At 33.4% G+C, this 24,549-nt stretch overlaps 3 protein-coding genes across 3 annotated transcripts; 1 reads left to right on the top strand and 2 right to left on the bottom strand.

Moving 5' to 3' along the window:
• Positions 1–705: 705 nt before the first annotated feature.
• Positions 706–2,130, bottom strand: LOC141721715 (putative galacturonosyltransferase-like 1). The gene has a single exon (XM_074524776.1). It carries the CDS (start codon positions 2,036–2,038, stop codon positions 968–970), a length of 1,071 nt encoding a protein of 356 aa, XP_074380877.1. The 5' UTR covers positions 2,039–2,130; the 3' UTR covers positions 706–967.
• Positions 2,131–12,472: 10,342 nt separating this feature from the next.
• LOC141717324 (pathogenesis-related thaumatin-like protein 3.5) lies at positions 12,473–13,668 on the top strand. The gene is made up of 2 exons (XM_074519406.1): positions 12,473–12,622; positions 12,913–13,668. Exons 1-2 carry the CDS (start codon positions 12,568–12,570, stop codon positions 13,596–13,598), a joined length of 741 nt encoding a protein of 246 aa, XP_074375507.1. The 5' UTR covers positions 12,473–12,567; the 3' UTR covers positions 13,599–13,668.
• A 1,335-nt stretch (positions 13,669–15,003) lies between these two features.
• On the bottom strand, positions 15,004–22,287 carry LOC141721714 (uncharacterized). The gene is made up of 17 exons (XM_074524775.1): positions 21,842–22,287; positions 20,755–21,114; positions 20,541–20,681; positions 20,183–20,315; positions 19,983–20,096; positions 19,821–19,894; positions 19,658–19,732; positions 19,284–19,376; positions 19,149–19,209; positions 18,617–18,949; positions 17,955–18,081; positions 17,772–17,871; positions 17,549–17,618; positions 17,302–17,454; positions 17,124–17,219; positions 16,142–16,461; positions 15,004–15,608 (listed from the first exon to the last, which is right to left on the bottom strand). The coding sequence occupies exons 1-17, from the start codon at positions 21,911–21,913 to the stop codon at positions 15,408–15,410; spliced, it is 2,523 nt and encodes an 840-aa protein (XP_074380876.1). The 5' UTR covers positions 21,914–22,287; the 3' UTR covers positions 15,004–15,407.
• Positions 22,288–24,549: the final 2,262 nt, after the last annotated feature.

The raw sequence follows: 24,549 nt of genomic DNA, 5'->3' as shown, positions 1-24,549 counted from the left end.
ATTGTATATATCATGTAAATTACATCACTTTCTTTGGCTCTTTTTCTAGAAAAACAGTAAATCAATTTGGCTAATTAGCTGGCAAATTCTGTCCATATTCCATCCTGAGAAGACTTTACATAGCTATATAAGCGTGTACATAATTTTTAACAATTTATGTAAACTATAGTTTATCACTTTATCCTACAAATAAAATATTTGTAAAATATATAGGGGCAGCAAAGGTAAAAAATAATGAGTAAATCAACTATTGAGTTGTCTCGAAAGTAGAAAAGTGATGAACAATGAATTAAACAAAAAAACAAACACAGTTCACTAACATGCTAAAAACATGCTAAAAACAATTGGGTGCTAATCCCAGCAAAACCGGGTGTTACATAAGTCATATCTAAAAGATTAAGACACTGTTCCAGAATCGTTAGATCATTATCTTAAGAGCCTTTTTTTTACCGTTTTGCGAATATCGAAAAATATCCGCCGAAGGGTAAAAAAAATCCTTAAATTTGGACCCTTAAAATATAGATCCGACACCCTGAAATAATATGTTAAATAAAGCTTAATTGACATACTATTGTCAGGAACACGACTCAAAACAATTAACCAAAAGTAAAGTAGCATCATAAAGTTCACTATTATGTACCATCAGTATTCGATTCTGGTTCATCTCGAAAAGAAAAAATCAACAATAATTTACATTTTTGCAAATGAAAGCACAAATATGAGAATATATAAAGGGATTAGTAATGTGTGTATATATATTTGATCTTGGATTTCTATCCTTATTATTACAAAAAATATCAACATAATAGACAAACAAATAAACCTAAAACACAATTTACAGAACAAACAAGCTGTATGGACTTTAGTATGTGTACATGGAATCTTTCACCTTCATGATCATCATCATCATCTATTGATCTTTACAACCCAACATCATTATCATCTTCTTCATTTTCTTGCCATTTGATCAAGAATCAAAAGAGAATGGAGGTTTTAAAAGATCATAAGGAGCCCATAATGCATCAAGTGGACATGGCCTATTTGCATCAAGTCTTACCCAAGGCTTTCCTTTGCCACTCCAATGCAACAAACTAACTCTCCCAGGATGCAAATTCCGACAAAGACCTCGAAAATTGTCTCCTCCTAGGCCATGCTGGTTCCATTTGTGATCAACTGGAGCTATGTTCCCTGCAAAAACTAGCAGAAAAGGTGGCAATGAGCCTAGCTCATAGATTCTCATTCTTTTCTGTAGTTCCATCCATTCCTCGATTTTTGTCGTGTAATCGCCTAGGCGCCATCGGTCAAGATCGATCACCATTACTCCGGTGTTGAAGTAACATGCTTTGCGGTTAGCGAATGTTAGGGAGAGTGATGGATTAGACCAGAATGTGGGTGTGAAATAGGACGTGAAATTTGCGTTACAGTACTCTGGCGCTGCTAGAACAGCGTCTTGGCCTAATGGCGTTTCGGATAATTTTGCTATGTCGTCGACTAATATTAGGTCGGAGTCTAGGTAGACAATTTTGTGAACGCAATTTGGTAAAATTTTTGATAAGTAGCTACGTGCGTAGTTTAGAGGACAGTCCAGGGCCGATCGGATTGAGGTTGATATTAGGCCTGCCATGATCGCGTCATTGAAGTGATAAACGCGGAATTTAAGGTACGGGAATGATGTCGCAATGGTTGCGCGTAGGAGTGACGCGTTAGCGGAAATGGAAGCCACAAAGTGGAAGATTATGTTTTGTGGACAAGAGGAGTGTTGGAGGACTGACAGGATTGCTGCCATTGATCCGCGAATGTACATCGCGTCGAGGGTCATTGCTACGTGCACCGCGTTGTCGTAGCAAAGACCCTCACTGTCGTCGTGATCATGATCATGATCACGACGACAGTTGGGGGAGTTGTAGAATTTTGGGGCTTCTTTGAATTGGTTGAGGAGGGTTTGTGAGGTGGGGATTGTACATTGAGTTAGAGTTGAGAAGGAGAGTAAAATGAGGAAAGAAATGAAGAGGGAAAGGGGGAGTTTTTGGTTTAACATTTGGAGGTGTTTTGGGGGAAATGTGGAGAGAAAAGGAAGGATTTTAAGGTGTTGTTTTGAGAAGGTTTGAAAAAAAGTTTGTAGCTTTGTAGAGACACGGTTTGGGGAATAAAATAAAGAGATGAGTGAGTTGCTGGCCAGGCTGCAAATTTGAAAGGGTGTTTGGGGTGGGGCTATGGTCAAGAAATTTCAAAAGGTTATGTATATGGTTTCATACCTTAAAAACAAGTTTGGTATCAAGAAAGTACTTGCACTTTTTCTATGTATTTTTACTAGGTTTCTTTTGGATTTTACATTTTGAAGTTGTAGAAAGGTAAAGATTGCAAGATGAGTTGAGCAAGAATAAGAAAGTGTCTATGTATGGAAGGATTCCGTAATCAGTTGCAAACGTATGTTGCAGTATATCATATTGTAAAAATCTTTCGATATATGATGTAATAAGATTTTTGATTTATATATATGTATCCATTTTTAATACGTGTCACAAGAACTTTTCGCGTTATGATATATCACGATATTCATTTGCTCCTTACCATGATTCTAAACAGTGCTACAGATTTCGGAAATCGGAATTATTGAGGTACCGATTTGTGATTTATCGGACGATTTTTAAAAAATCGGATAATTTATCTACGATTTATCCAAAATCAGTCAAATCAAACAAATATTTTAACCGATTTTTGAATGATTTATCGGCAATTTTTTTTAAAAATCGGCCAATTTCTATAAAAAAACGTTCCAAGTAGAGAAGGGGACAAATCAACATGTGCATTGGGGTCTCCACTCCAAAGAGATATAAAAGTGGTTATAGCCAAGTTGTAATGCATGAAGTTATTAAGCTTTTTATTAGTGTTGGAGACCTTTCGAGCAAATAGGTTAAGTGGGGGGACCAAATATGTCGAATTTTATCACTAATACCAATTGTTCGAGGAACTTGGTACCTCAGAAGTGTCAAAATATCATGCATTTACGATGCAAATTTCACTATCTTAGATTCGGAAACACGTAATGACATACCGCCCGACAAAAGTAACTAAGATGTACGCAGATTTTACCTACGTTACTTAACTCGCAAATGCTCCTTTTCTAAAACGCTCAAGTGCAGATTGTGATTGTGAAGTTCCATCTATCCACTATACATAAGTTAAGATATCACAGTCGGTGAAAATTATAAACGCAGCAACTTCGACAAACATCGCATTCATCGGAAAATTTCGAATTCACGACGACTAATTAGCAAGGAATGTAGAAGCTTAGCTTCAAGTTTGAGGAATGTAATGAAACTGATAGCGAACCACCTTTTCTTTCATCGGTTTTTGTTCTTAGTTTATACTTTAATTAGGTCGTCTGCAGTTGTTGAAACACACATCTAAACGAATCTCAACTATACTATAACAAGTAATCACGCATAATAAAAATGTCAACATATTCGACATATCGGTTCGTGTTACATTTCATCGAGACAGCTAGAGCCGTAATTCGGACCGAGCGAGCCAAATTTCGAGCAAGGTGTAATTCGAGCCGAGCTGGATCGTTTAACTAATCGAGCCTAAATCTATACTCGAACTCGACTCATTTAATTTCACGAGTAGAGTCGCGCCGGCTCGTTTAATTTTATACTTAATTGCGCCTAAACATCTACTCGTCCCGCAAGGGTTGACTCAGTTGGTTAAAGAGGGAATAATTATCCTTTTGGTCACATGTTCGAATCCCACGGGAGGAGAATTTATGAATATGCCTCCTGAGCCAGAGTATGTCGCTTAAATGCGGTTTATCTTGGTTCACGTGGTTTGCAGACTATTACGTGCCCGTTTGGGAAATCTTAAAATAAGTAACTTATGATTTAAACTGAATAAGTGAGTGATAAGTTATAAATTGATAAATGCTTATAATTTAAACTAGTGTTTGGATAATTTAACTTATAAGTCAGAATTGTTTTTATTTAAATAAACTAAAATAAATAACTTATATATATAATTATCTTAATTCTTATATTTTAAGTTAGATCAACATTTAAAAAAATATATTTTAAAATTAAAATTGATAAAAAAATTAAAAATCAAAAATAAGTTGAGAAAAAATACGTCGTTACTAACATTCAACTTATCGGCTTATAAGTTGTAAATTCAACTTATAAGCTGGGTCAACAAACACTCGTCAATAAGCTGTTACGGGCTTATAACCGTAGGGTTTACCCAGTGCGCACCCGAAGGGTAGCGGCTGCGAGTTACCTACTATAAAAAAAAACTTCTACCCGAACTTAGATCGTTTAATTTCACGATTCGAGTCGAGCCAAGCCGGCTCAGATAATTAAATAAGTCGAAACTTCAGTCCGGATTCGGCTCCTTTAACCAAATGAGCCGAGTCAAGTCCTCCTAAACGAGTTTGAGCCGGGACAACTGGCGAGCCGCCGGACTCTAGACAGCCTCTCTTATTTCAAATACGTTAAAGTTTAACTTATTCTAAACATGAAAAAGCCTCTCTGGGTTGGGTACGTTTGATTTGGTTGGGTTTCGGTTTCAAGTTCCATGTACTTGGATTAATTATAAGTTCTACGATGAGGCCTTTGTCTGCCCATACTTCAGTTTTTAACCCATTACTTGTGTCATTCAATTAACATGAGAACCAGCTTCATAAAATTCAAGACATACAAATCATTCATATAGATTCATCTTTAGTCCTCTTTTTCTGTCATGTATATTAATTGTGCATTTCTCATGCATTTCTGAATTTATAACGGGCATGGAACTCGTGTGGATTTTCTTGCATGGTCTTGTATTTTATTTTATTTTTTATTTAAAAAACTTATAGCCTTACGATGGAGTATTTATATTCTACGAAATTTTCGAATTTAGCCGTCGAAACAAGAAACTGGGATAAAAGAGTAAAAGTTCTTGATCACTTGAGATTCCAAGCGTGCTCAAAAGGGCTTAGTATTAAAATACCCAATTTTCAAATTTCATGATCGTGCTCGGCACATTTCAAAAATTTGACCTAAAATACCCGTTAAAAACGTCATTTCGGCTGTCATATCAGTGGTGATGCGCAGTTTTGTCATGCATATCAGGCCTGATACGTATTTTCAAGTCGCGTATTTAGCTCCTCAAACGGGAGGATGCGTACCAGACCTAATGCACATGACGAAACTGCGCAACAAATCTTTTCTTTAAAAATTCAAACGCGGCAGATGATTTAGCGCTTTTTCGGATATGGAGGACCAATCAAGTTGAAAATGTGGTATTTTGGTGATTAATTATGTTTAAATAGTAGTCTTTAATCTAATTTTGTGTGACTATGTTGATCAAATTTCACCATAAATTATAAATTATGTATTATTCATAAAACTTAAAAATATTATTTTTTAAAATTTTATAATATAACATATGTAACCTTCAATGAAACTTGTCAATTTAACTGCACAAAATCAAAACAAAATCATTATTTTCAAATGGAGGTTGTTATACGCTGAGATATGACTTATCACAAGAAAACAAATGTGTAATAATAATAAAAATATGTCATGTTGTATAAATTGTTACTATATCTTTAGCACATAAATAGCTCACGTAACTAGTAGACTTAAAAAATAATTGCACATATATTTTAGTCATATACCACCAAATGTATCTGAATATCTTTATCAGTGTTTGACAACGTTTAGTTTGAAAAACAAAAAACAAAATAAAATCTTGAAAGATATGTTTGTTATAATTAAAAGAAAAACGTCAACGTAGCCAACTAATTTTAACACTATGAAAATATGGTCCAAGATACATGATTAAGCTTGTGCTATTTGTGTAAAGCAATGATTAGTCAGTTTACTGATATCAAGTGTATTCAGTTAGTATTCATTTTGTACATCCCGTAATTTCGGCGATGTTCTAAAAATTCCCGATTTAATTGATTAATTTCTTGCAAATTACCTGATTAATCCGATTTTTGAAATCCGACTAATACTTACGAGTTTTTCTTTATCGAAGTATATATAATAATTTATTAAAATTAAAATACTATATTTATTGAAATGTAAAGAATTATAGAAATTATGATATAATAAATATATATTTGTTAATAAATTACTAATATAATCATAATAATCTATTAAGTATTAATTAATATTATAATATATCTGAATTTTACTCCGATTAATCCTTTCGATTAATCCCCGATTTTCGATTAATCCTAAATCGACAGTTGGACCGATCTTCATCGATTTCCGATTTTTACTACACTGCATATAAACGGCAATTCACTTCCTATGCACCCGTCATTTTTGTTTTTCGACGCCCGGTTATTAGCGGTAACGAATTGAATAAATAATTTAAATTAGTGAATTATTTAGATAAATAGATGTTGAAATTAGTTGTTTGTATTTCACTATTCTAAGACAACCTTTTTAGGACGAAGGAAGTACATGTTTATCAAAAAATCAACCCCTTCATAAATATGAAAATATTAAAGGTACAAAATTACTTACCAAAATAATTATAAAATGATACGTGTAATATTTTTTTAACTAAATGTAAATAGATCCCATGCATTTACACTAGTAAGAGCATCTCCAAGAGAATGAACCTGTTGGTAATAAAATCTACGTGGCAACTAAAATTTCAAAAATATAGATAATATATAAAAAAAATACAACTCCAACGCAGACAACTGTTATGTATATTTTTAAATGTCGATAAACAAACACTCTAGATTCGTTGATTGAGCACCATCATCTATATTCATTCTACGTCATTTCCCTCTCAAAAAACTCTATCCCCAGTTTTATTTACCTCCAAAATGAAGAATCCCCCCGCTTTAACCTAGGGGAGATGTATATACTTGTTCATCACACACATATATATTATTTTAATTTCATGTAATATGAAAAGTGGAATTATTTTATAAAAAATTGTAACTTTTTTCACTGTTAACCAAATTTCATTAAATACTTATATAATAATTTTAATATATATTTTATAATTTTAAAATTATTAATAAACAAATATAATAATAAAATTAGTTAAATATTTTATAATATATGAACATAATATTTTTAACTAATTTTTCTGATGTTTATACTATAAGAATAATATCCTTAAACATGTTTAATTAATTTAATATTTTAGTTTCACCTATATTCACTAAAAAATAATTAGTTGGTTATTAATAATTTATTCACACCTATATATGTTAAAAAAATCATTTAATATAATTGTTGAAATTTAAAAATAACAATAAAATTCTTTTCAAATATAGCTAATCATTTTAGCTAATGTCATTAAAGTAAAATTGCTTACAAATTCAACAAATTTTACATAATATATATTTTATTCTATTTTAGCTAATGAATACACCTAATAGCCTTGGAGATGCTCTAACAACAATTAAATTATTACATTCGACACATCATCCTTAACCCGTCACTATAACATATTTTTGTAAATCTTTTTGTAACCGCACATTAAAGTTTTTTTTATTATAGGTAACCCGCGACCGCTATCTTTCGGGTTTGGGTGCGCACTGGGTAAACCCTACGGGTCACGCAATAGTATGCAAATCACGTAAATCAAGGTAAACCGCATTTAAGCGACATGCTCTGACTCAGTATACATAATCATAAATTATCCTCCCGTGGAATCCGAACCTGTAACCAAAAGGATAATTATACTTTTTAATAATATATTTTTTTTATAATTTTTCTTGATTATATACTAAATAAACTTTTCAGTTATACTTAGATCAATTTAACCGCGAAAAGTTAGACAGACAGATATAAAATTACAATTTGAAAAATGTAGGTGAAAATTGAAGTATGGGGATACAATAGAACCATATTCACCGACAACACTCATAGCTACTATTAAAAGTGGGTCTCTTCTCATGTGAACTTGACACTATTGACATATTGAATGCTTGAGCCCAATCAGTCCAAGCAAGCAAGCTACTTGAAAAGTCTTTGATAATTATTACTCATCATCTTCTTCTTCTACATCTTTGTGTAATTATTGTTTCGTACACAGACAAGTGGAGAAATGAATAGGTTTGTAAGAACTTCTGGTTCAGTACACTGTTGTGTCTTGTACCTAGTAGTCAACTTTGCACAACTCAGAATTTGAGTATGCATCTTCTTGTTGTCAGAGCTCTTGCTCTATAGTTATCGCTACAGGCCGATTATCTTTAATATATGAATATGTCTTCGCAATCGATTGTTTAAACCAGCTATCCGTTATAATTTTCGGTGAATAGTTTAGTATTTTATTCCTTTCTGTCGGCACATTTACGTTCACTATTTGTAAGCATTTCGAGATTTCAATAAAGTATAATTTCATAATACTCCATCTATTTTTTAATATATGACGTTTTACTTTCTGATACACATGTTTAGGAGGTTTGACCGTATAGTTAAAATATTTTTTTTTCAAAATTTTTTTTTGTGAATAAAAGTTTTGATCTCATATTTTTATTCAAAAAAAGAATTTCTTAAAAATAATAATTCTAGTTATGTGGTCAACCCTCCTAAATATGTGTGTCAAAAAGTCAAACGTCATATATTAAAAAACAGAGGGAGTATTTTTTATTTTTGAAAAAAAGTTTAAACATAAAACTTTTATTCAGAATTAAATAAATAAAAATATATTATAGAATTATATTTTAAACGAGTATCGAAAAGTATGCCGAAAACTAACGTAAACAATCGTGACCAATGGATTAAGTTTTTTGTGAATTTAAGATCACCTCATATTATTGTGCTTAATATTTGTTATGTCCTAATTTATCTGTCTGTTTTAATTTTTTATGGTCAAATTGACTCAATTTTGACCGAAAAAAAAAATTCTTTCATTATTGTGAAAAATACAAATTAAAGTATATTATGTATACTTTTTAATGGTATAAATTTTACAATCATTTTCGGTTATATATTATAAGAATATTTTTTTTTAGTAAAAATTCGATCAGTTTGACCATAAAAATTAAACAAGACAAATAGACAAATTGGGACGTGAGAAGTATTCTATTCCTACTATATTTACCTATTCACGAAAAATTATAATAGATAAAAACAATTGTTTGTTGTGAATCAGCTTTCATATAATCTAATCTATATGAATGTATTGAATGATTTTCTTTTATTTTATCGATTATAATCCGGATTCCTCACATGCGAATGCGATTGTTAATGTGTAATTATTTTTTAATGTGATTCTATCCAATAAATTAAAAAAAAAAAATCAATTTTAGTAACATGTAGTTTTAGACAATTTGGATATTATTATTATTGTGAGGGGTGTCGGATAAAATAATTGAAAAAAGGTGAACTAATCATTGTACAAAAGTCGCAGAAAATCAATAGAGCTTGCTGTCTTTCACTAAATTAAATTTTGAGTTTTAACTTTAAATAAATGGACCAAAAGGCTCAAGGGCCTCTTTTTGCTGGATGCCATTAACAATTTCATTTTCTTTCACTTACTTAAATATACTAGCATAAATCCCCGGATATCGTACGGGTTCTCATTAATATTTTAAATTTTTATTTATTCAGTTATATTATATTTTTAAAATATTTATATAAATATATAATGATTATAAATTTATAATAAAAATAATAGAATAACATGTGATCATAATTTAGTAAAATAAATAGACTATTTCTAGTAGTTTCACAATTTAGTAGTTTAGCAAATATATAACACTATTATTTATATCATTTAATAATAGGATACGTTGTATTCGTAGTTTAGTAGGATAAGTATACTATATTTAGTAGTAGTTTAATAATTTAGCAGTTTATTAGATATATAACACTATTTATCTATTTTTGTAATAATCAAAATTAAGGAATTATCGTTAAACCAAACCGTTCAACCAAATTATCTCTATTCCGGCTATTACAGTATAGTATAGATACATAAATTATATATTCATTATCTATAAATATTAAGTTGTCGTAATGGTAAAAAAAACTCAGTAATTCATTATGCAAAAATTAACTATGTAATACGAGGAACCAAGCAAAGTTACCGTGTTATATTTTGATCGGTTAAATTTAAATGAATCACATGCATTTATATTGATAGATATTTTATGGAGTAGTATTAGGTGTACCAAATTTATATCGCAAATTTTATATCAAATGATTTGGTATACACGTGGCGGATTTTGATTTAAGGCGCATATGTATGCACACGTGGTCCATATTATTATTAGGAAACTTACTTACAAGTTATAAGTTTGACACATCAGTTTTTCGGAAAATTTTGGGGTCTTTAATATTTACCTATTTTATACCGGCACATTATCAACATAATATCACTTTATAACAATTTTTGGTATCCAATTTGATATTCTAGTACTTTGGTAAAAAAGAAAAACTTAAGAGGATTATATTTAATTGAGATTTTAAAGAATTTTGTTGGATTTTGGAAATCCTAGGTATTCAATTTGGATTCTAATTTTTTTTTTAAATCTGATAATATTCAATCGGGATTGAAAAAGTTTTTTAAAATCTGGGTTATTCAATTTAGATTTTAAAAAAGTCCATTAAAATCTGGAAGTATTTAATTTGAATTTTAAAAAATCAATTAAAATCTGGTGTTATTCAAAAGTTCATGCATTTTGTTGTATTTTATAAAATTGTAGATTTTGGATGATTTGTTAGTGTATTTTATAATTTTAAAAATCTGTGCAAATTTCAAGAGATTTCGATAAATTTGTATTTTGTAGAAATCACTGCTCAAATCAGCAACACTCTACGAGATCGTTAAAATTCACCTACAATTAAAATCAGTCAAAATCAGGAATAATCATTCACTATCAATGGATTGTTATAAATCGTCTAAAATCTGAATTGAATATACCACCGTCAGTCTATCATGCATTCTTTTACAAAGTTTCAAGTTTTCTCTGCAGACCCACCAATTTGATCTTGAAGGTATTGGCCTTCATGCGCAGATCATCACACTTCAGACATTTCGAAAATCATGGGATTGGACATCATATGTTTAGGAGCGAATGAAACTGAATGACGTTATGATGAAATCATTCATTTGTGAAGATTGGTTGCTTGCATATCATTTTGGGCCTAAAATGAAACTTATCTAAACGAACATGTTCAATATATACTCAAGCCCATGAACTGAAATAGTGATCCAGTTCTGTGAAATGACTACTCAAAGGATGGTCCAATAATTTATATTTTAGCGGACGGGCCCTTAATAAATAGGCTCTAGTTGATCCATTTTGGGGCCCTTGTCACTGCTCCTTTTCCCACGCTTGTAACACAACTTCTGTTATTAAAATCGGCCGATTTTAAAATTGCCGATAAATTGGTTAAAAATCGGACAAAAATATTTGTCCGATGTGACTGATTTCTGATAAATTATCCGATTTTTTTAAAATCGTCCGATAAATCGTGAATCGGTATCTCAATCGAATAGTTCCGATTTCCAAAATCTGTAACACTGAACACAGTAGATAAAAATATAAAATGTTATTTTCAGAGGTCATTTTTTATTTTAAGAGTAAAATTATGTGAAAAGATTAATTACCTTTTCAGTGATTTTTTTCGGGCTTGTTGATATGGATTCATGGAGGCAGTTTTTTCACTTCCCCTGATCTCAGTATTCGAAAAATGTTAAATGCATTTAAAATTAGGTAAGTCCTATGTGAATAATGTTATAGACTCAGTCACTCAGGTTTGTCTCGACCTATTTTTTTTAAATTTGTCATCGTATTTTATATTTCAGTTAAAATTTTAAAATTTTTTATCAATCTTGTAAAAAGTGCAAATCGAACCTAAGCTGCGTGGTCACCTTCTAGCGCTTAAGCGCTAAAGCGGACGCTTAAGCGGTTTTAAAAGCGGATGCTTAATCGGTCAAAATTCGCTTAATTCCGCTTAGAGCCGCTTAAACTTTATTAAACGCTTAAATATCCGATTTTGCACTAATCCAAGCGCTTTTACTTCTGATTCCGTTTAATGCGCTTTTTACAACACTGCTTTTTATATAATGTGCACATACACACATCCGGGGGTTTTTCGGGAAACAGTCTCTTCATTCTTACGAATGAGGGAAAAATTATGTATATTTTATCCTCCCCGGACTTGTGAAAACGAGATATATTGGGTATGTTTAGTTTGATTTTAGTAAAATAATAATTCTGAAAATAACATTTTCCGCAATGATTCTATTTCAAACGTTATAAATCCATTATTACAATAAACGGCTAGTAGCATATAGAGACAACATACAATAATTAATACAGGACACCAGTATATCAAATCAGCTGCCAAATTGTATTGATCTTTGGGCCTGGGCCCTAAAAGGGCCTCAAAATGAGTTGTCCAAAGCCCTTTTTGTGTAGGTGAAAAATAAACTTTCTAAAAAGCTTAGTAAATGAAGAGAGTAAAAGAGTACTTGCTACTTGATTAACCAACCACTCTGTTTTTTAATATACTTTTGTCTATATAAACAAGATTACACTTGGTGCACAAATCTCATGTTACCTGTAAGGCTATTAGAACCACTATATTGCTCCTTGTAATGGCTATGCTGCAGCATCTTTTCCTTCTCCGTCTTCTCATTTTCTTCTCCTTAGGTACGTACGGAACGGCAGGTTACCAAATTTTTAATATTTCGACTTTAATAACAAGATAAATGTGGGCGGAGATGTAGATATTTGTGTGTAAAATGCATCTTTTCCTCGTTATCTTCTCTTTCGTTACTAATCAAACCAAATCAAACATATTCAGTATAATCCTGCTTCTACTAGCGGAATATGACATGTTTGGTTTGTAGGCGGAAAATTTGTATATAGCTAATAAAATGTATTTGTGCATGATGGGAAATGTAGGTAATCTAACTACATGTAATTCATATATTTTGCAGGAAATAGTGTTAGATCTACTACATTTACACTCCAAAACAGTTGCAGCTACACGGTATGGCCCGGTACACTCTCCGGCAACGGTGCTGCCGTCCTAGGAGAAGGCGGATTCTCATTAGCTCCCGGTGCTTCGATCAGTTTCCCTGCACCACCAGGCTGGTCAGGCCGCTTTTGGGGCCGAACAGGCTGTACTTCAACCTTGGAAGGTACCTTAAATTGCCTTACAGGAAATTGTCCCGGTGGCCTAAAATGTACGGGTGGAGGTACCCCGCCAGTAACCCTAGTAGAATTCACATTATCGAGCCCGGGAGAAATGAACAAAGATTTTTACGACGTGAGTCTAGTAGATGGATACAATGTAGGCATGGGCGTGAAGCCTGTAGCCGGATCAGGAGACTGTCAGTACGCGGGGTGCGTGACGGATCTAAACACGAACTGCCCACCGGAGTTGAGTGTGGTGAATGGCGGAGTTGTGGTGGCGTGTAAGAGTGCATGCGAGGCGTTTAATGCACAGGAGTTTTGTTGCACCGGTGATCATGCGACGCCGGAGACATGCACGGCAACGCAGTACTCGGCGATGTTTAAGAGTGCTTGTCCAACGGCGTATAGTTATGCTTATGATGATTTGTCTAGTACTTGTACTTGTAGTGGAACTGATTATCTCATCACTTTTTGTCCAACTGTGTAGCTTTGTATGCAAATTTTTTGTCATTTCAAAAATTTGATTGTTCAAATATATATGTATCAATTGGAACTAATATTGTCACTCAACTTGCACAATAGAAGGGAGAGCATCTAATTACATTATTATGTAACCTCCTCGGATTTTTTGTTGGGTCATGATCCATGGCAATCGATTGTTGGAGGCTGAGTTCTGATCCTCAGATTTTTCGTTGAGTCCTTATCCTTGATAATCGATTGTTGGAGGCTGGATCTTGATCCCGACAATCAATCGATTGTTGGAGGTCACTTCATGTATCCCCTCCTGACAATCAATTGATTGTTGGAGGTCACTTCATGTATCCACACTTAAAATACTACTTTTAGAATTTTTTTGCTCTCCGATAAATATTATAGCAAATAGTTGGTTAGTAACAATCGACTGTTATGAACCAACTTCCCTTCTTTATTTTGCCTCTATATAGATGGGATATATGATTACATATTCTAGTACTCCATTCGCCAGATCGTTAACATTGTTGAAATTATATGAGGGGGAATTTGAACAATGTTAACGATGTAATGAGACGGAGGGAGTGCACGGTAAGAATAGCTAAATGTCACAACTTTGTATGAGTAGTTAACCGTTGTAGCATTATTTTAAAAGTTACTATATATTTGCTGCAAATCTCAGATGTTCATATACCAAGAATCTTGCGGATAATAATAAAATAACAAGGGGACAAAGATATGCGTTTATTTTTGTGGTTTGAAGAATAAGATTCCATCTGTTCCTCTGATTTTCTTTTTTTGCTATCTCTACGAGACGTACGGCTAATACACTATTCTATTACTGGCATATGGAATCAACTCTGAGTTCATACTGGTTCTTATATATTATTGTCACAGTGTAAATGCACGTATTCAGGGACGGATCTACGAAGGGACACGGGGACTAAAGATAATTTTCTGGATCCGACCATGCACATATTAGTTTCGAATTCTAGTATTGTTAAGATATGATGTATAATCCCGGTAAACCCAATTCCCGACACCTTGAGATTTTAGGAGAACCGGTAACTTAACATGATATCAGAGCTCTGGCGGGATGGCTCATGTTCGATCAAAAATGGGACGAGATCCCCATTTAGAAATTGACCGGACGCTAGGCCTAAAAAGGGACGAAACACCTAGTGATCCACTCTTCAACCCCGAATAAACGGGCTTTCGAGTGAGGAGATGTTAAGATATGAGATATGATCCTATGATCCTGGTAAAACCAATTCCTGACACCGTGATATTTTAGGAAAACCGGTAACTTAACAAGTATTTAGAAATATCTTTATAAAATAGAGAATTATAGACTAACAAGCATTCTTAAGGGCTAACCTGAATAACTGGCTACTGCAACTTGTTCACCATCTTCATGAACATATATGAAAGAGAAGCTTGGTTTAAAAGAGTCGAAAAGACTGTACAGTACACAAGTTCGCCAAACAAGGATGGCAAAAATACACTTCAAATCGAAAACTATTATTTCTGTCGGGCCTTATGCCAGGATCTGAACATGCGTTCATACAATGAAATTTGATTTTCATTTCTTATATTTCCCTCATTTGTACATATATTTGCTATTATTCTACTTTTAAACTTTTCCTATCTTCGAAAGCATAATATTCTGTGTAATTCCTACACTCTTCACTACTTCGTCTCTAAGGGTTGGACGTCTATTCATTGGCGGGGAGGGGGGAGATGGTCTGATAATTTACGAAAGGTTAGATGCCTATAATTTACGGACATTCCCTGGTGTACATGGAATGTTTTTGCTAGAACTGCTTCAGAAAACACTAAATCCCTGAATATTTAACTTACCATAGCCCGTGCACAAGCCCTCAACTTCATCCTCATTGCTGAAAAGGGTTTGGTCCAAGCAATTGAGTGTTGCTCTACATGCTTTGTTATATGATTGGCATGCTGATCGACACACTCTTAGCCTATTATCTCTGTCGCCGTCCTTGTCGCACTTTTGGATAGATATCTGATACAACAACATTGAATAGCCAAAAACATCAGTGTTTTAATTATTTGCAAATATATCAGCGGTCTGTTTAACCATTAGTACTAGTAGTATCACATTTCAGGTGAACAATAACGTAAAAAACCTGTTTTTAAGACCTTTAAGCTGTGAGCAAGCATGCTAAAACAAGGTTCAGCACTTCAGCCATTCATTATTTATTACAGAATCAATAGAAAATTTAGGTTGACTACATGGCTCTTCATCATCAAAGCTTTTTGTCAAAGAAACAACGACATCCCTGGTACTTACTCGTGTATGGAGTCAAACTTGGTATTACAAACTCTCAGATACAATAACATATGTAGTATTACTTGGGAGAACCATTAAAATCTATATATTCAACAATACAGTTGTTGTTAAGAGGGCAAGAATGAGCTACGGCCTACGGGTCTATTGATGCCAATCGAGGGTTATGGGGGTCACTAACCAAATGTAATACTTAACCATTAAATTAATCGATATTCATTAAAGCGTATAAAGAATAAGAAATTTACCCAGCAGGCTAGCCGCCTAGCAGCTCCATCACAGTCACCACCTCTGAAAAAGTTAAAAATTTTCCAAGGACGGCCAGGTAATAAACGGTAGTAGTTAGGCTTGACAGCTACTTCCTCTAATCGCTGAAGTATACTTGACTCACTAGGAGCACAATGTTGAACAGATATATCTTTCTCTAGCAAATCTTTGCAAATCAGGAGATTTGAGGAAATCGTGGAGCTGTTTTGACATGTGTAGCCTGCATAATCAGAACACCGAAACTCACAGACTCCATTATCGCAGACGCCGCCATGAAGGCTGCACTGTTCATCACAAACAGCTGCATAACATGACAAACATAATGTCACGTAAAAGAACTTATGATAAATGACAGATCAACAATGTGCATACCAGAAAACAAGAAATCTTTGCAACTTGGCCTTTAAAACCCTCCCATAGGATTTATATTCTTATATGTATGTAAGCTGAGAAATTCTGACTATGTATTAGAGGTTAGATGCATTTAGATTCCTAGTTCTAAACAAAGTCCAACCTTACAAAGGTAACTCCTCAGTAACTATATAACAAGAATTTGGGCATCTGAATACCGACTTTTGACAACTTTCCTTTTCACTTGTGTGGATACAAGATCTTCTGACTTCGCAGCCAATACAGATAATTCAATTGTTTTGTATTATCATCGCTACTCTAATACGAGGTACATATTTTTTCTTCTATTCCTGCACTTATCAAAGATGAATAAAAGTCGCATAATAATCGAATGTAAGTCAAACAACCTACATGTGAGACCAGAGGGAGTACGTGATTACCACTTTACTGTTGATTTAATGATATTTTTGTTACAAACTTATAATCACATTCATCACATGGAAATACAGGGTTGGACACGTGAAAGATCCATGTGCTCGACTTCCTTTCTCACCAATTCATCAAGTTAGGAAAATGCAACAAAAAGTGATGCTAAATTTTCAATCACATTACCGGTAGAGCAGTCAACACCAGTGTGTCCTTTTTCACACTCACAAACACCGTGTGGTAGACATTTTCCATGGCCATTACAGTTACCAGGACAATAACCTACAAGTCATATTATAAATTTTAAGAAAATCCAAATGAAAGCATTAATAGAAGGTCAGACATGTGAACAAGAAGAACTCACGTTTGCTACAATCATGACCGCTAAACCCCACAAAGCAGTGACACCTTCCATCAACACAGTCACCATTGAAGTGACAAGAATTTGGACACTGCCCAGGCACAGAAATCGGCTCAGTGTTACACAGTTCAGGATAGGCTGGACATATTAGCTCACCTGAATGAAACATTAGAGTACTATTAAATATGGGATGCCCAAGACAACACTAATGTATACATCAATTGACAGTTAAGATTGTACACAATGATACCATCGAAGCCTGGAAATTGTACTGGTCCGCCCAATTTAGGGCAGACTTTCCAAATGCCATCAACAGTAACCTGAAAATTAAAAAGGAACATGAGCAATTAATTTTACAGAATACTGAACAAACATCATTCTTATTTTTCTACCCAACGTAATACTTTATCGTGCCAACTAGTCCCTAGATTTTGAGTACTGCGAATATTATAGAAATTAGGAAGTAATACTACCTCTAATGAATTGTGCATACACCTGTGCTGGTAACAACCATTTCCTTCGGCCGTGGAACCACGTACAAAGCCTCTACGTACTAGTGATGAGGCCATGCACCTGGAGAGATTGACAGATAAAAATATGATCAGATTAAATAATTAAGACAACAAATTCGTGCAAGTTCTTGGAAGAAAACTTGCCTTGAGCTACTCCCTCGCACTTCACCCAACATCCGATCAGGTGGTCGTGCACTTTTAATATCTGTACAAGACCCATCAGAGTATGCTACAAAATAAGTGCAATAATCAGCCAATGGTGACTGGCCACCTGCAATGACACGGCGTACAAGTCAGCGTTTAGATCAATTTGCTTGCAAAGAACTTATTATGACAGTGTTCAATATCTAGAAATTCTATATTACAAACAGGGGGCATAAACGTTTTGTAATAGACTATCTAAAGGCTAGTAATATATAGAATTATATAATTAAATCCATCACATATAGAAAGCATTAAAAACAACAAAGCTGTTATCACAAGTGTAATTAAAAAAACCTAGATAATTAACTAGTGTCATGATGTCGACTCGAGGACCATTTTTAAGTTATGCTGGCAATCAGTTCATCCCCCAACAAATACCAATTCCATTGTAAATATTTAGTAATGATAAGGAAATTTTAGATTGTTTTCATTTTGTGGCGCTTTGATACTGCAATTAAGGGTGCCACATCCAAAATTATTTGAGAGCACTAGGCAGTCTTCAGAACTGTAAACCCCATATAACAGCCACAAAAGCACACAATAAAGAGCTATACAAGAATACACATTAAGAAAAAACACAGAGATGTTGTCACCAGACACACCTTTGTTAGCTTCTGGAAAATAACGAGCCCACTGAGGAAGGTCCCCGCTGTAAGTTGAAATTGGACAGAAACCCTCAGCCTCCCTATTGTAAGTACACCCTGATAACTGCGTCGAATTGCAGTAATATGCTCCCTTCCAGAGGTTGCAAGGGGAGGTTACAAAAGTTGTACCTTGGTTGTGGCCCCAAGCAAGATGACCGGCCATGTTATAATTAGCTTGGTACCACCCAGTATCCTCTAGAAAAGCCAATGTCATCTTTGAGACTACTGACCTCGTATCCACTGAACCGGTCATAATTTCATTCATCAAAAGCCTCTTCTCCCAGTGAGACCCTGTGGCAAATTTAAGAAACTCGCTGATTAATGAGATGATATTTGTTGTCAATATTGAAAACATAGAAGTTGGTGTACTTAAATAAGGAACATCAGATGGCCATGGTTGGCAAACAATTATGATGTACTTCTGAAAATTAATTATATACACTATACAATGACATAGCTAGATGTATAGATTTCGAAAAGGAGAAGTGACCTGAAGTCCCAGGTCCTCCGCCATCTTCTAACTCTAAGCCGGTGAAGTTTTCAGAGAAGGCCTGCATAAAAAATTCGATTTAAATTTTTGAGTAAATGCATATTTATAAACAATTGACAGAGGATAATAACATACACCGAAGTGATAGCGTGAATGCATGACAACACGAGGAAGCACTACGCGTGTTACCATTCGCCCAAGCTTTTCATCATTTACTTGTTCAATCACCTACAATTAAAACAAACAATTTGAACTTAAACCCAACTATAAATGTAACTACTCACAGAAATTTGATTTAAGGTTGACGCTGAAAAGGTAGCAGAACTACACATATCAACAGTTCAATACAATAGAGAATTAGAATGGCACAAAGGTATTGAATATAATGATATAGAAAAATATTAGCTAAAAAGGATTTCTTAAAATTGTTGTTTCACGAAAACGTGGATGCTTTTCTGTGATTGCCTACGTCTTTGCAAATTGTGTCAAACTGAATGAAATAGATGTACCTGAATGTGACGCCTTCTCCTCTCATCCCTAAAGTGTGTGAAGGCATGCGGATCAAAGCCAAGTACGTGCATCACCTGAGGAAGTTCCAGATAATTTAAAAAAATAACAAGCATGAACGAGACCATATGTTCTCTAGAATACAAATTTCTAAATCTAACTCACTTCATGCATTAACGTAGCTGAAAGTAAGGTTTCTAATTCAGCAGTCAAATGGCGCGGAGCAACATTCACGTGTCCTGCACGTGAATGAACCATAACTAGCTTAGGACAACTTTCTAACAAACAGAGTTTTGTCACAACAATCATTCTCCACGGAAAAGGTACCAGCAATTGCACGACCCCATTGATCACGCTCGCAAGCGACTGCCCATGCTAGCGTGTTGCCGGGAGTAGGTCTAGTGGTCACTAAAAGAATCAAGTCTGCATCAGCTACACCCTCTGGACACCAAACAATTAGAGTGAGTGGTTACCTTCTAGGTGTATAATAAATAATCACACAGCCAATTAGTCGAGCAGAACAATACCTTCTACATACTTCCGTGGCAGCTGTACACCTCCATCTTGTCCACATGCAGAATATCCACTCAACTGCAAGTTCCCTCTTACACGCTCTACAGCTAAGGCTCTTCTGAACCAGTCAGCAGCTTTCCCTAGAGCCTGTATTAAGTAACCTGGTTACTCCACTGAAAATAGCTCTAATAAAAATCATGTAAAATAATTATACATATGAGTTATGACTAATGTCGCTATATGTGTTAGTAGATTAAACTTGTGTAGTTTGTCTTGCATAATGAACCGTTGGTAACATATATTAATAAAAACTTCTAATAGAATTAGAATAATTTAATTGAGAAACTTCCAGAAAGAACTATTTAGATGTACCTTACGAAGACGATATTTTTGGTCCTCCCCGGCTATATCATCTAAACTGCAGTTATACAAGCAGTCAGTAGAGACTGGAGGATCATTATGAGGGTTGCATGAAGGCATGCCAAAATAAGAAGTCATGGCAGGCTCTCCGAGCTGCACAAGAAACAGAATATTAAGCAAGATCCCACTATTTACTTGAAGTCAGAAAATTAAAGATGGTAGACACCTTCACAATGTCACCAACATTTCGACAGTCTCTATCAGGCGAGTGACCAACTGCCTCATAGTTCAAATGAATTCTAATAGGCTTCTTTGAGTTGTCTTGCATCCCTGTAAAATCGGAAGCATTTAGCAATGCTCTTCCTTTTCTTTGGATAGGACTTGAGATGCGATGTTCTTCATAAACTTGCGGAGAAATAGAGTACACCTTGAACCCCAATCTTTTCCTTTGTTCAATTATCTGATCATGAATACAAGAATGCGATATAATGTTCTTTTTACTGGCCTGTTCGGACTCTTGCCACAACAACTCCTGTTCTTGGGATACGGTATACCCAGCAACAATCCATACCAAAACCAATATAATCTGAAACCGATAGAAACAGACAGACTTGATAATACATTCATAGACAACAAAGTTTCAATAAACAGAAACCGAAATATCTAAATCAAGTCTAACTATAAACCAAGTACAGAACATGATCACTGCTCGCAACAACTGATACTTAAAACTTATAAGAAAGCAATCCCCAAACAAAATCAGTTAATTTTAGCTAAAACATGAACTTCAACATATACAGGGTACAATAAACATTCAATTCAAAAACCCGAAATAGGCTTAACTAAATTCCTAATAAACTGTATATAAAATACTCTCGCGATATAAAAATTTGAGCACCACATTATCAATTTCTACTAGTAAGTAGTAATCCCATCCCTTGCATTAGGCTTAAAACGAAAAAAGCCTAAATTTTTTAAGACCAACTATGAGCTAACTTATCATTCCATTCATTTTCACGACATTTTATCAGCAATATTATTGACCATTCCTCTACTTTCTAGTCCATCATTTTTCAATAATTCAACAAAAGAAACACAATAATAGAAAGCAAAACCTAAAATTTCTAGCTCCAAATAAGATATCTTATAACTTATAAGCAACTTATAAATTAAAAAATGTACGTTTTTCTGACTTATAAGTTCGCCCTGAACCATATGTGTAACCTATACTTAAAATTACCTTAAACAAAACCTATATACTAAACATACAAACATTAATACAAAAATGTAAAAATGCAAGAGTTGGGCAATACCTTAATATAAAGGAAAGAATGAACTCTTACAAGAACACAATGATCATCACAAGTACTAATCTTTAACTCCATCAAGCCAAATCAAACTCACAACAACATTAGTTTCATCAATTTGCTAATGGGCTTTAAGTTTATAGCATTATTTATATAATCTTTAGCTTGAAAAGCATAAAAATTTACAGATAAAATTAGTAAAGGTTGGAACATTACATGAAATATTACAAAAGAAATGAACTTTCTTGAATTTTACAGATAAAATTAGTAAAGATTGAAACTTTATTTGAAATGGTACAAAAGAAATGAACTTTCTTGAATTTTAAGTGAAGATGGATAGTGGGTTTTGTGGGAAATGTTGTTTTTGTGAGTGTAAAATGTGGTGTGCATGGAACAGGATTTCTGGGAAAAAATGTTAAAACAGAGAAACAGACACATATAGACACAATCCATGAAGTAAGAAAGAGTTGAATGTTGTGAAATGTTTATAGTGGGGGAAATGGCAATTGTGTAATTTTTGTTTTTAAAACACATTTCCTTGTTACATTTACATCAAATTTTTTTCCCAATTTTTATGGTAACAATTTTTTACTATCTCAAAAAAAAAATTCAAATATCTCCTACAACTTGTATTTAATTTCTTTTATTGCATCACGCCGACCAAAGATAATATTTGTGTAACCAAAGATAATTGTTCCGAATATCATATATATGATAGAGCGTCTAGAACGTAATCAGAAATATAATATTAGAGGATTTTATAATATTTATGATTATTAATCTAAATTATTTACAATTTCAAATATTATGTTAAAAATTAGGGATCTTTTAATTGATATAATTACATTTCACCTAATGGGAATTTCAAATACTCCTCCGTCACAATTTATCTGTCATGTTTGACCGGTCAAATTGATCCAACTTTGACGATAAATTATACATAATTCTTTCACTATTTAAAGAAACTTAAAAATACGTATTAAAATAGATTACATGTACTTTCTAATTGTATAATTCTTATAATTTTTTTATCATATACTTTATAAAATTTTCGGTCAAAATTTGATCAATTTGACCACAAAAATCAAACAAAAAAGATAAATTGAAACAGAGAAGATATTGTCTAATGAAATTTTGTATTAAAATCTAATTCTCGATAAAACGAGTTGTAATCTTACGATTCAAACAACACATTAGGCTTCGTTTGGTATTGCTGCTACAGACGATTACAACAGTTTTTTGCTCAAAAGCTGTCAGAACCGTGTTTGGTAAATTCTAAAAGTTGATGTCTGGAAAAATGTTTTTGGTCTAAAAACTGCTATTAGCAAAAACTGTTTTCAGCTTTTGCATGAAATAACTATCAGTTTCATCATCAAACTTCTCAAAAATATTATTTTTATATATTATATCTCGAAATATATATAAATTAAAAAAAAATATCAAACAATCATCTAATTTTCCTGACAACACTTTTTCCACCGACATTTTTTATCACAGCTAAACAGTTTTCAACAGCATTCCAAACAGAGCCTTACTATAACAGGGCGGTTTCACCAAGCCCGTATATCAGTCACCCTCAACCTAAACCAACCAGATCATTCATAACTCATGACCAAACCTAATCGCCCACCAAACATTCATAGGCTGAAGACACCTATTGCAAACTTGTTTGGCCATGAAAAAGCCTAATGGCAAGTTTTATTGCCATATCTTATCAAATCTCACGTGACTTGAATACTTGATTAACCGGCATCTCACATCACATTCTAAATAAACAAAAAAGTAAAAGCTTGCATGTAAATAATTTAACACGTTTTCAAGGGGAGAACTAAGACTATAGTAAAAGAAATTGAAACTAAGGGTATTGATTTGATGCGACTGAGAAATAAAGTGACAAATTGCTAGATCAAAGCAATCCAAACTAAAGTGAATGAACAAATCTGAGGTTTGTTTGTAGAAAAAGAAAATGGAATCAATTGCATGTTAGTTTTGCATCTTTGTCAAGTATCAAATCTACATTTATGTTTTATGTAAATGAGTCAATAAGGTGGTACCAATTAGTCCATTATATGTCCCAGCGTTTTAAATATTCTATTTTTATTCAGAAAAGAATTTTTTTTTTTTAAAAAATAAAGAACAATATTTTCTATTCATTTTAAAATGCGTGTCAGACACTTTCTCAAAAACGATAACAATTGAGTGAGACTGAAGGAGTATAAAATGAGGAAGAAATTAAATTTAAATTTCATCTAATAATCTTTTGGATCCCTATTATTTTTAAGCTGTTGAATGCCATACATGACATGTTTTCGTTTTCGTCACTAGATTAAAATCTCATCAAACTAAATGTACATGCGTCTTGCATATGAACATGATTATGGCTCAATCTCATGACTATTGTGTTTGTGAGATTATTGAGGCTAAATTTGCAAAATATCTTCTATTTAATAGTTGGTCGATTGTTTAATAATACAATATATAACAACAGTTAGATCTAAAGATAAATAAATATGAATCGTTAGATGTAATAATCTATAGCATTCTATTATAAGCTAAACACCTTCTATCTAGTAGTTGGTATGTTGTTCGGTACGATAGTGTTGAAAGTAATAATAATAAAATATTATATTAATATGTAAACTGTTCTCAGGGTTTGAATACCGTTAACAACAAATTATATTTAAACTTTTATATTCTATATTTTTTGAATTTTT

Source organism: Apium graveolens, chromosome 4 (genome assembly GCF_009905375.1).
Source record: "Apium graveolens cultivar Ventura chromosome 4, ASM990537v1, whole genome shotgun sequence".
In the NCBI taxonomy this organism is placed as follows: Eukaryota; Viridiplantae; Streptophyta; class Magnoliopsida; order Apiales; family Apiaceae; genus Apium; species Apium graveolens.
The sequence above is the reverse complement of the archived record's forward strand: the minus strand, read 5'-3'. Positions and strand labels throughout refer to the sequence as shown.

Excerpts from the sequence above, each read along its gene's own strand:
- LOC141721715 (XM_074524776.1), bottom strand. The coding sequence starts at position 2,038 with ATGTTAAACCAAAAACTCCCCCTTTCCCTCTTCATTTCTTTCCTCATT.
- LOC141717324 (XM_074519406.1), top strand. The coding sequence starts at position 12,568 with ATGGCTATGCTGCAGCATCTTTTCCTTCTCCGTCTTCTCATTTTCTTC. Across the intron at positions 12,623-12,912 it reads TCTCATTTTCTTCTCCTTAG|GAAATAGTGTTAGATCTACT; the intron begins GTACGTACGGAA and ends TATATTTTGCAG.
- LOC141721714 (XM_074524775.1), bottom strand. The coding sequence starts at position 21,913 with ATGGAGTTAAAGATTAGTACTTGTGATGATCATTGTGTTCTTGTAAGA. Across the intron at positions 20,316-20,540 it reads AAAAATATCGTCTTCGTAAG|GCTCTAGGGAAAGCTGCTGA; the intron begins GTACATCTAAAT and ends TACTTAATACAG. Across the intron at positions 19,210-19,283 it reads ATTCACGCTATCACTTCGGT|GCCTTCTCTGAAAACTTCAC; the intron begins GTATGTTATTAT and ends TTTTTTATGCAG.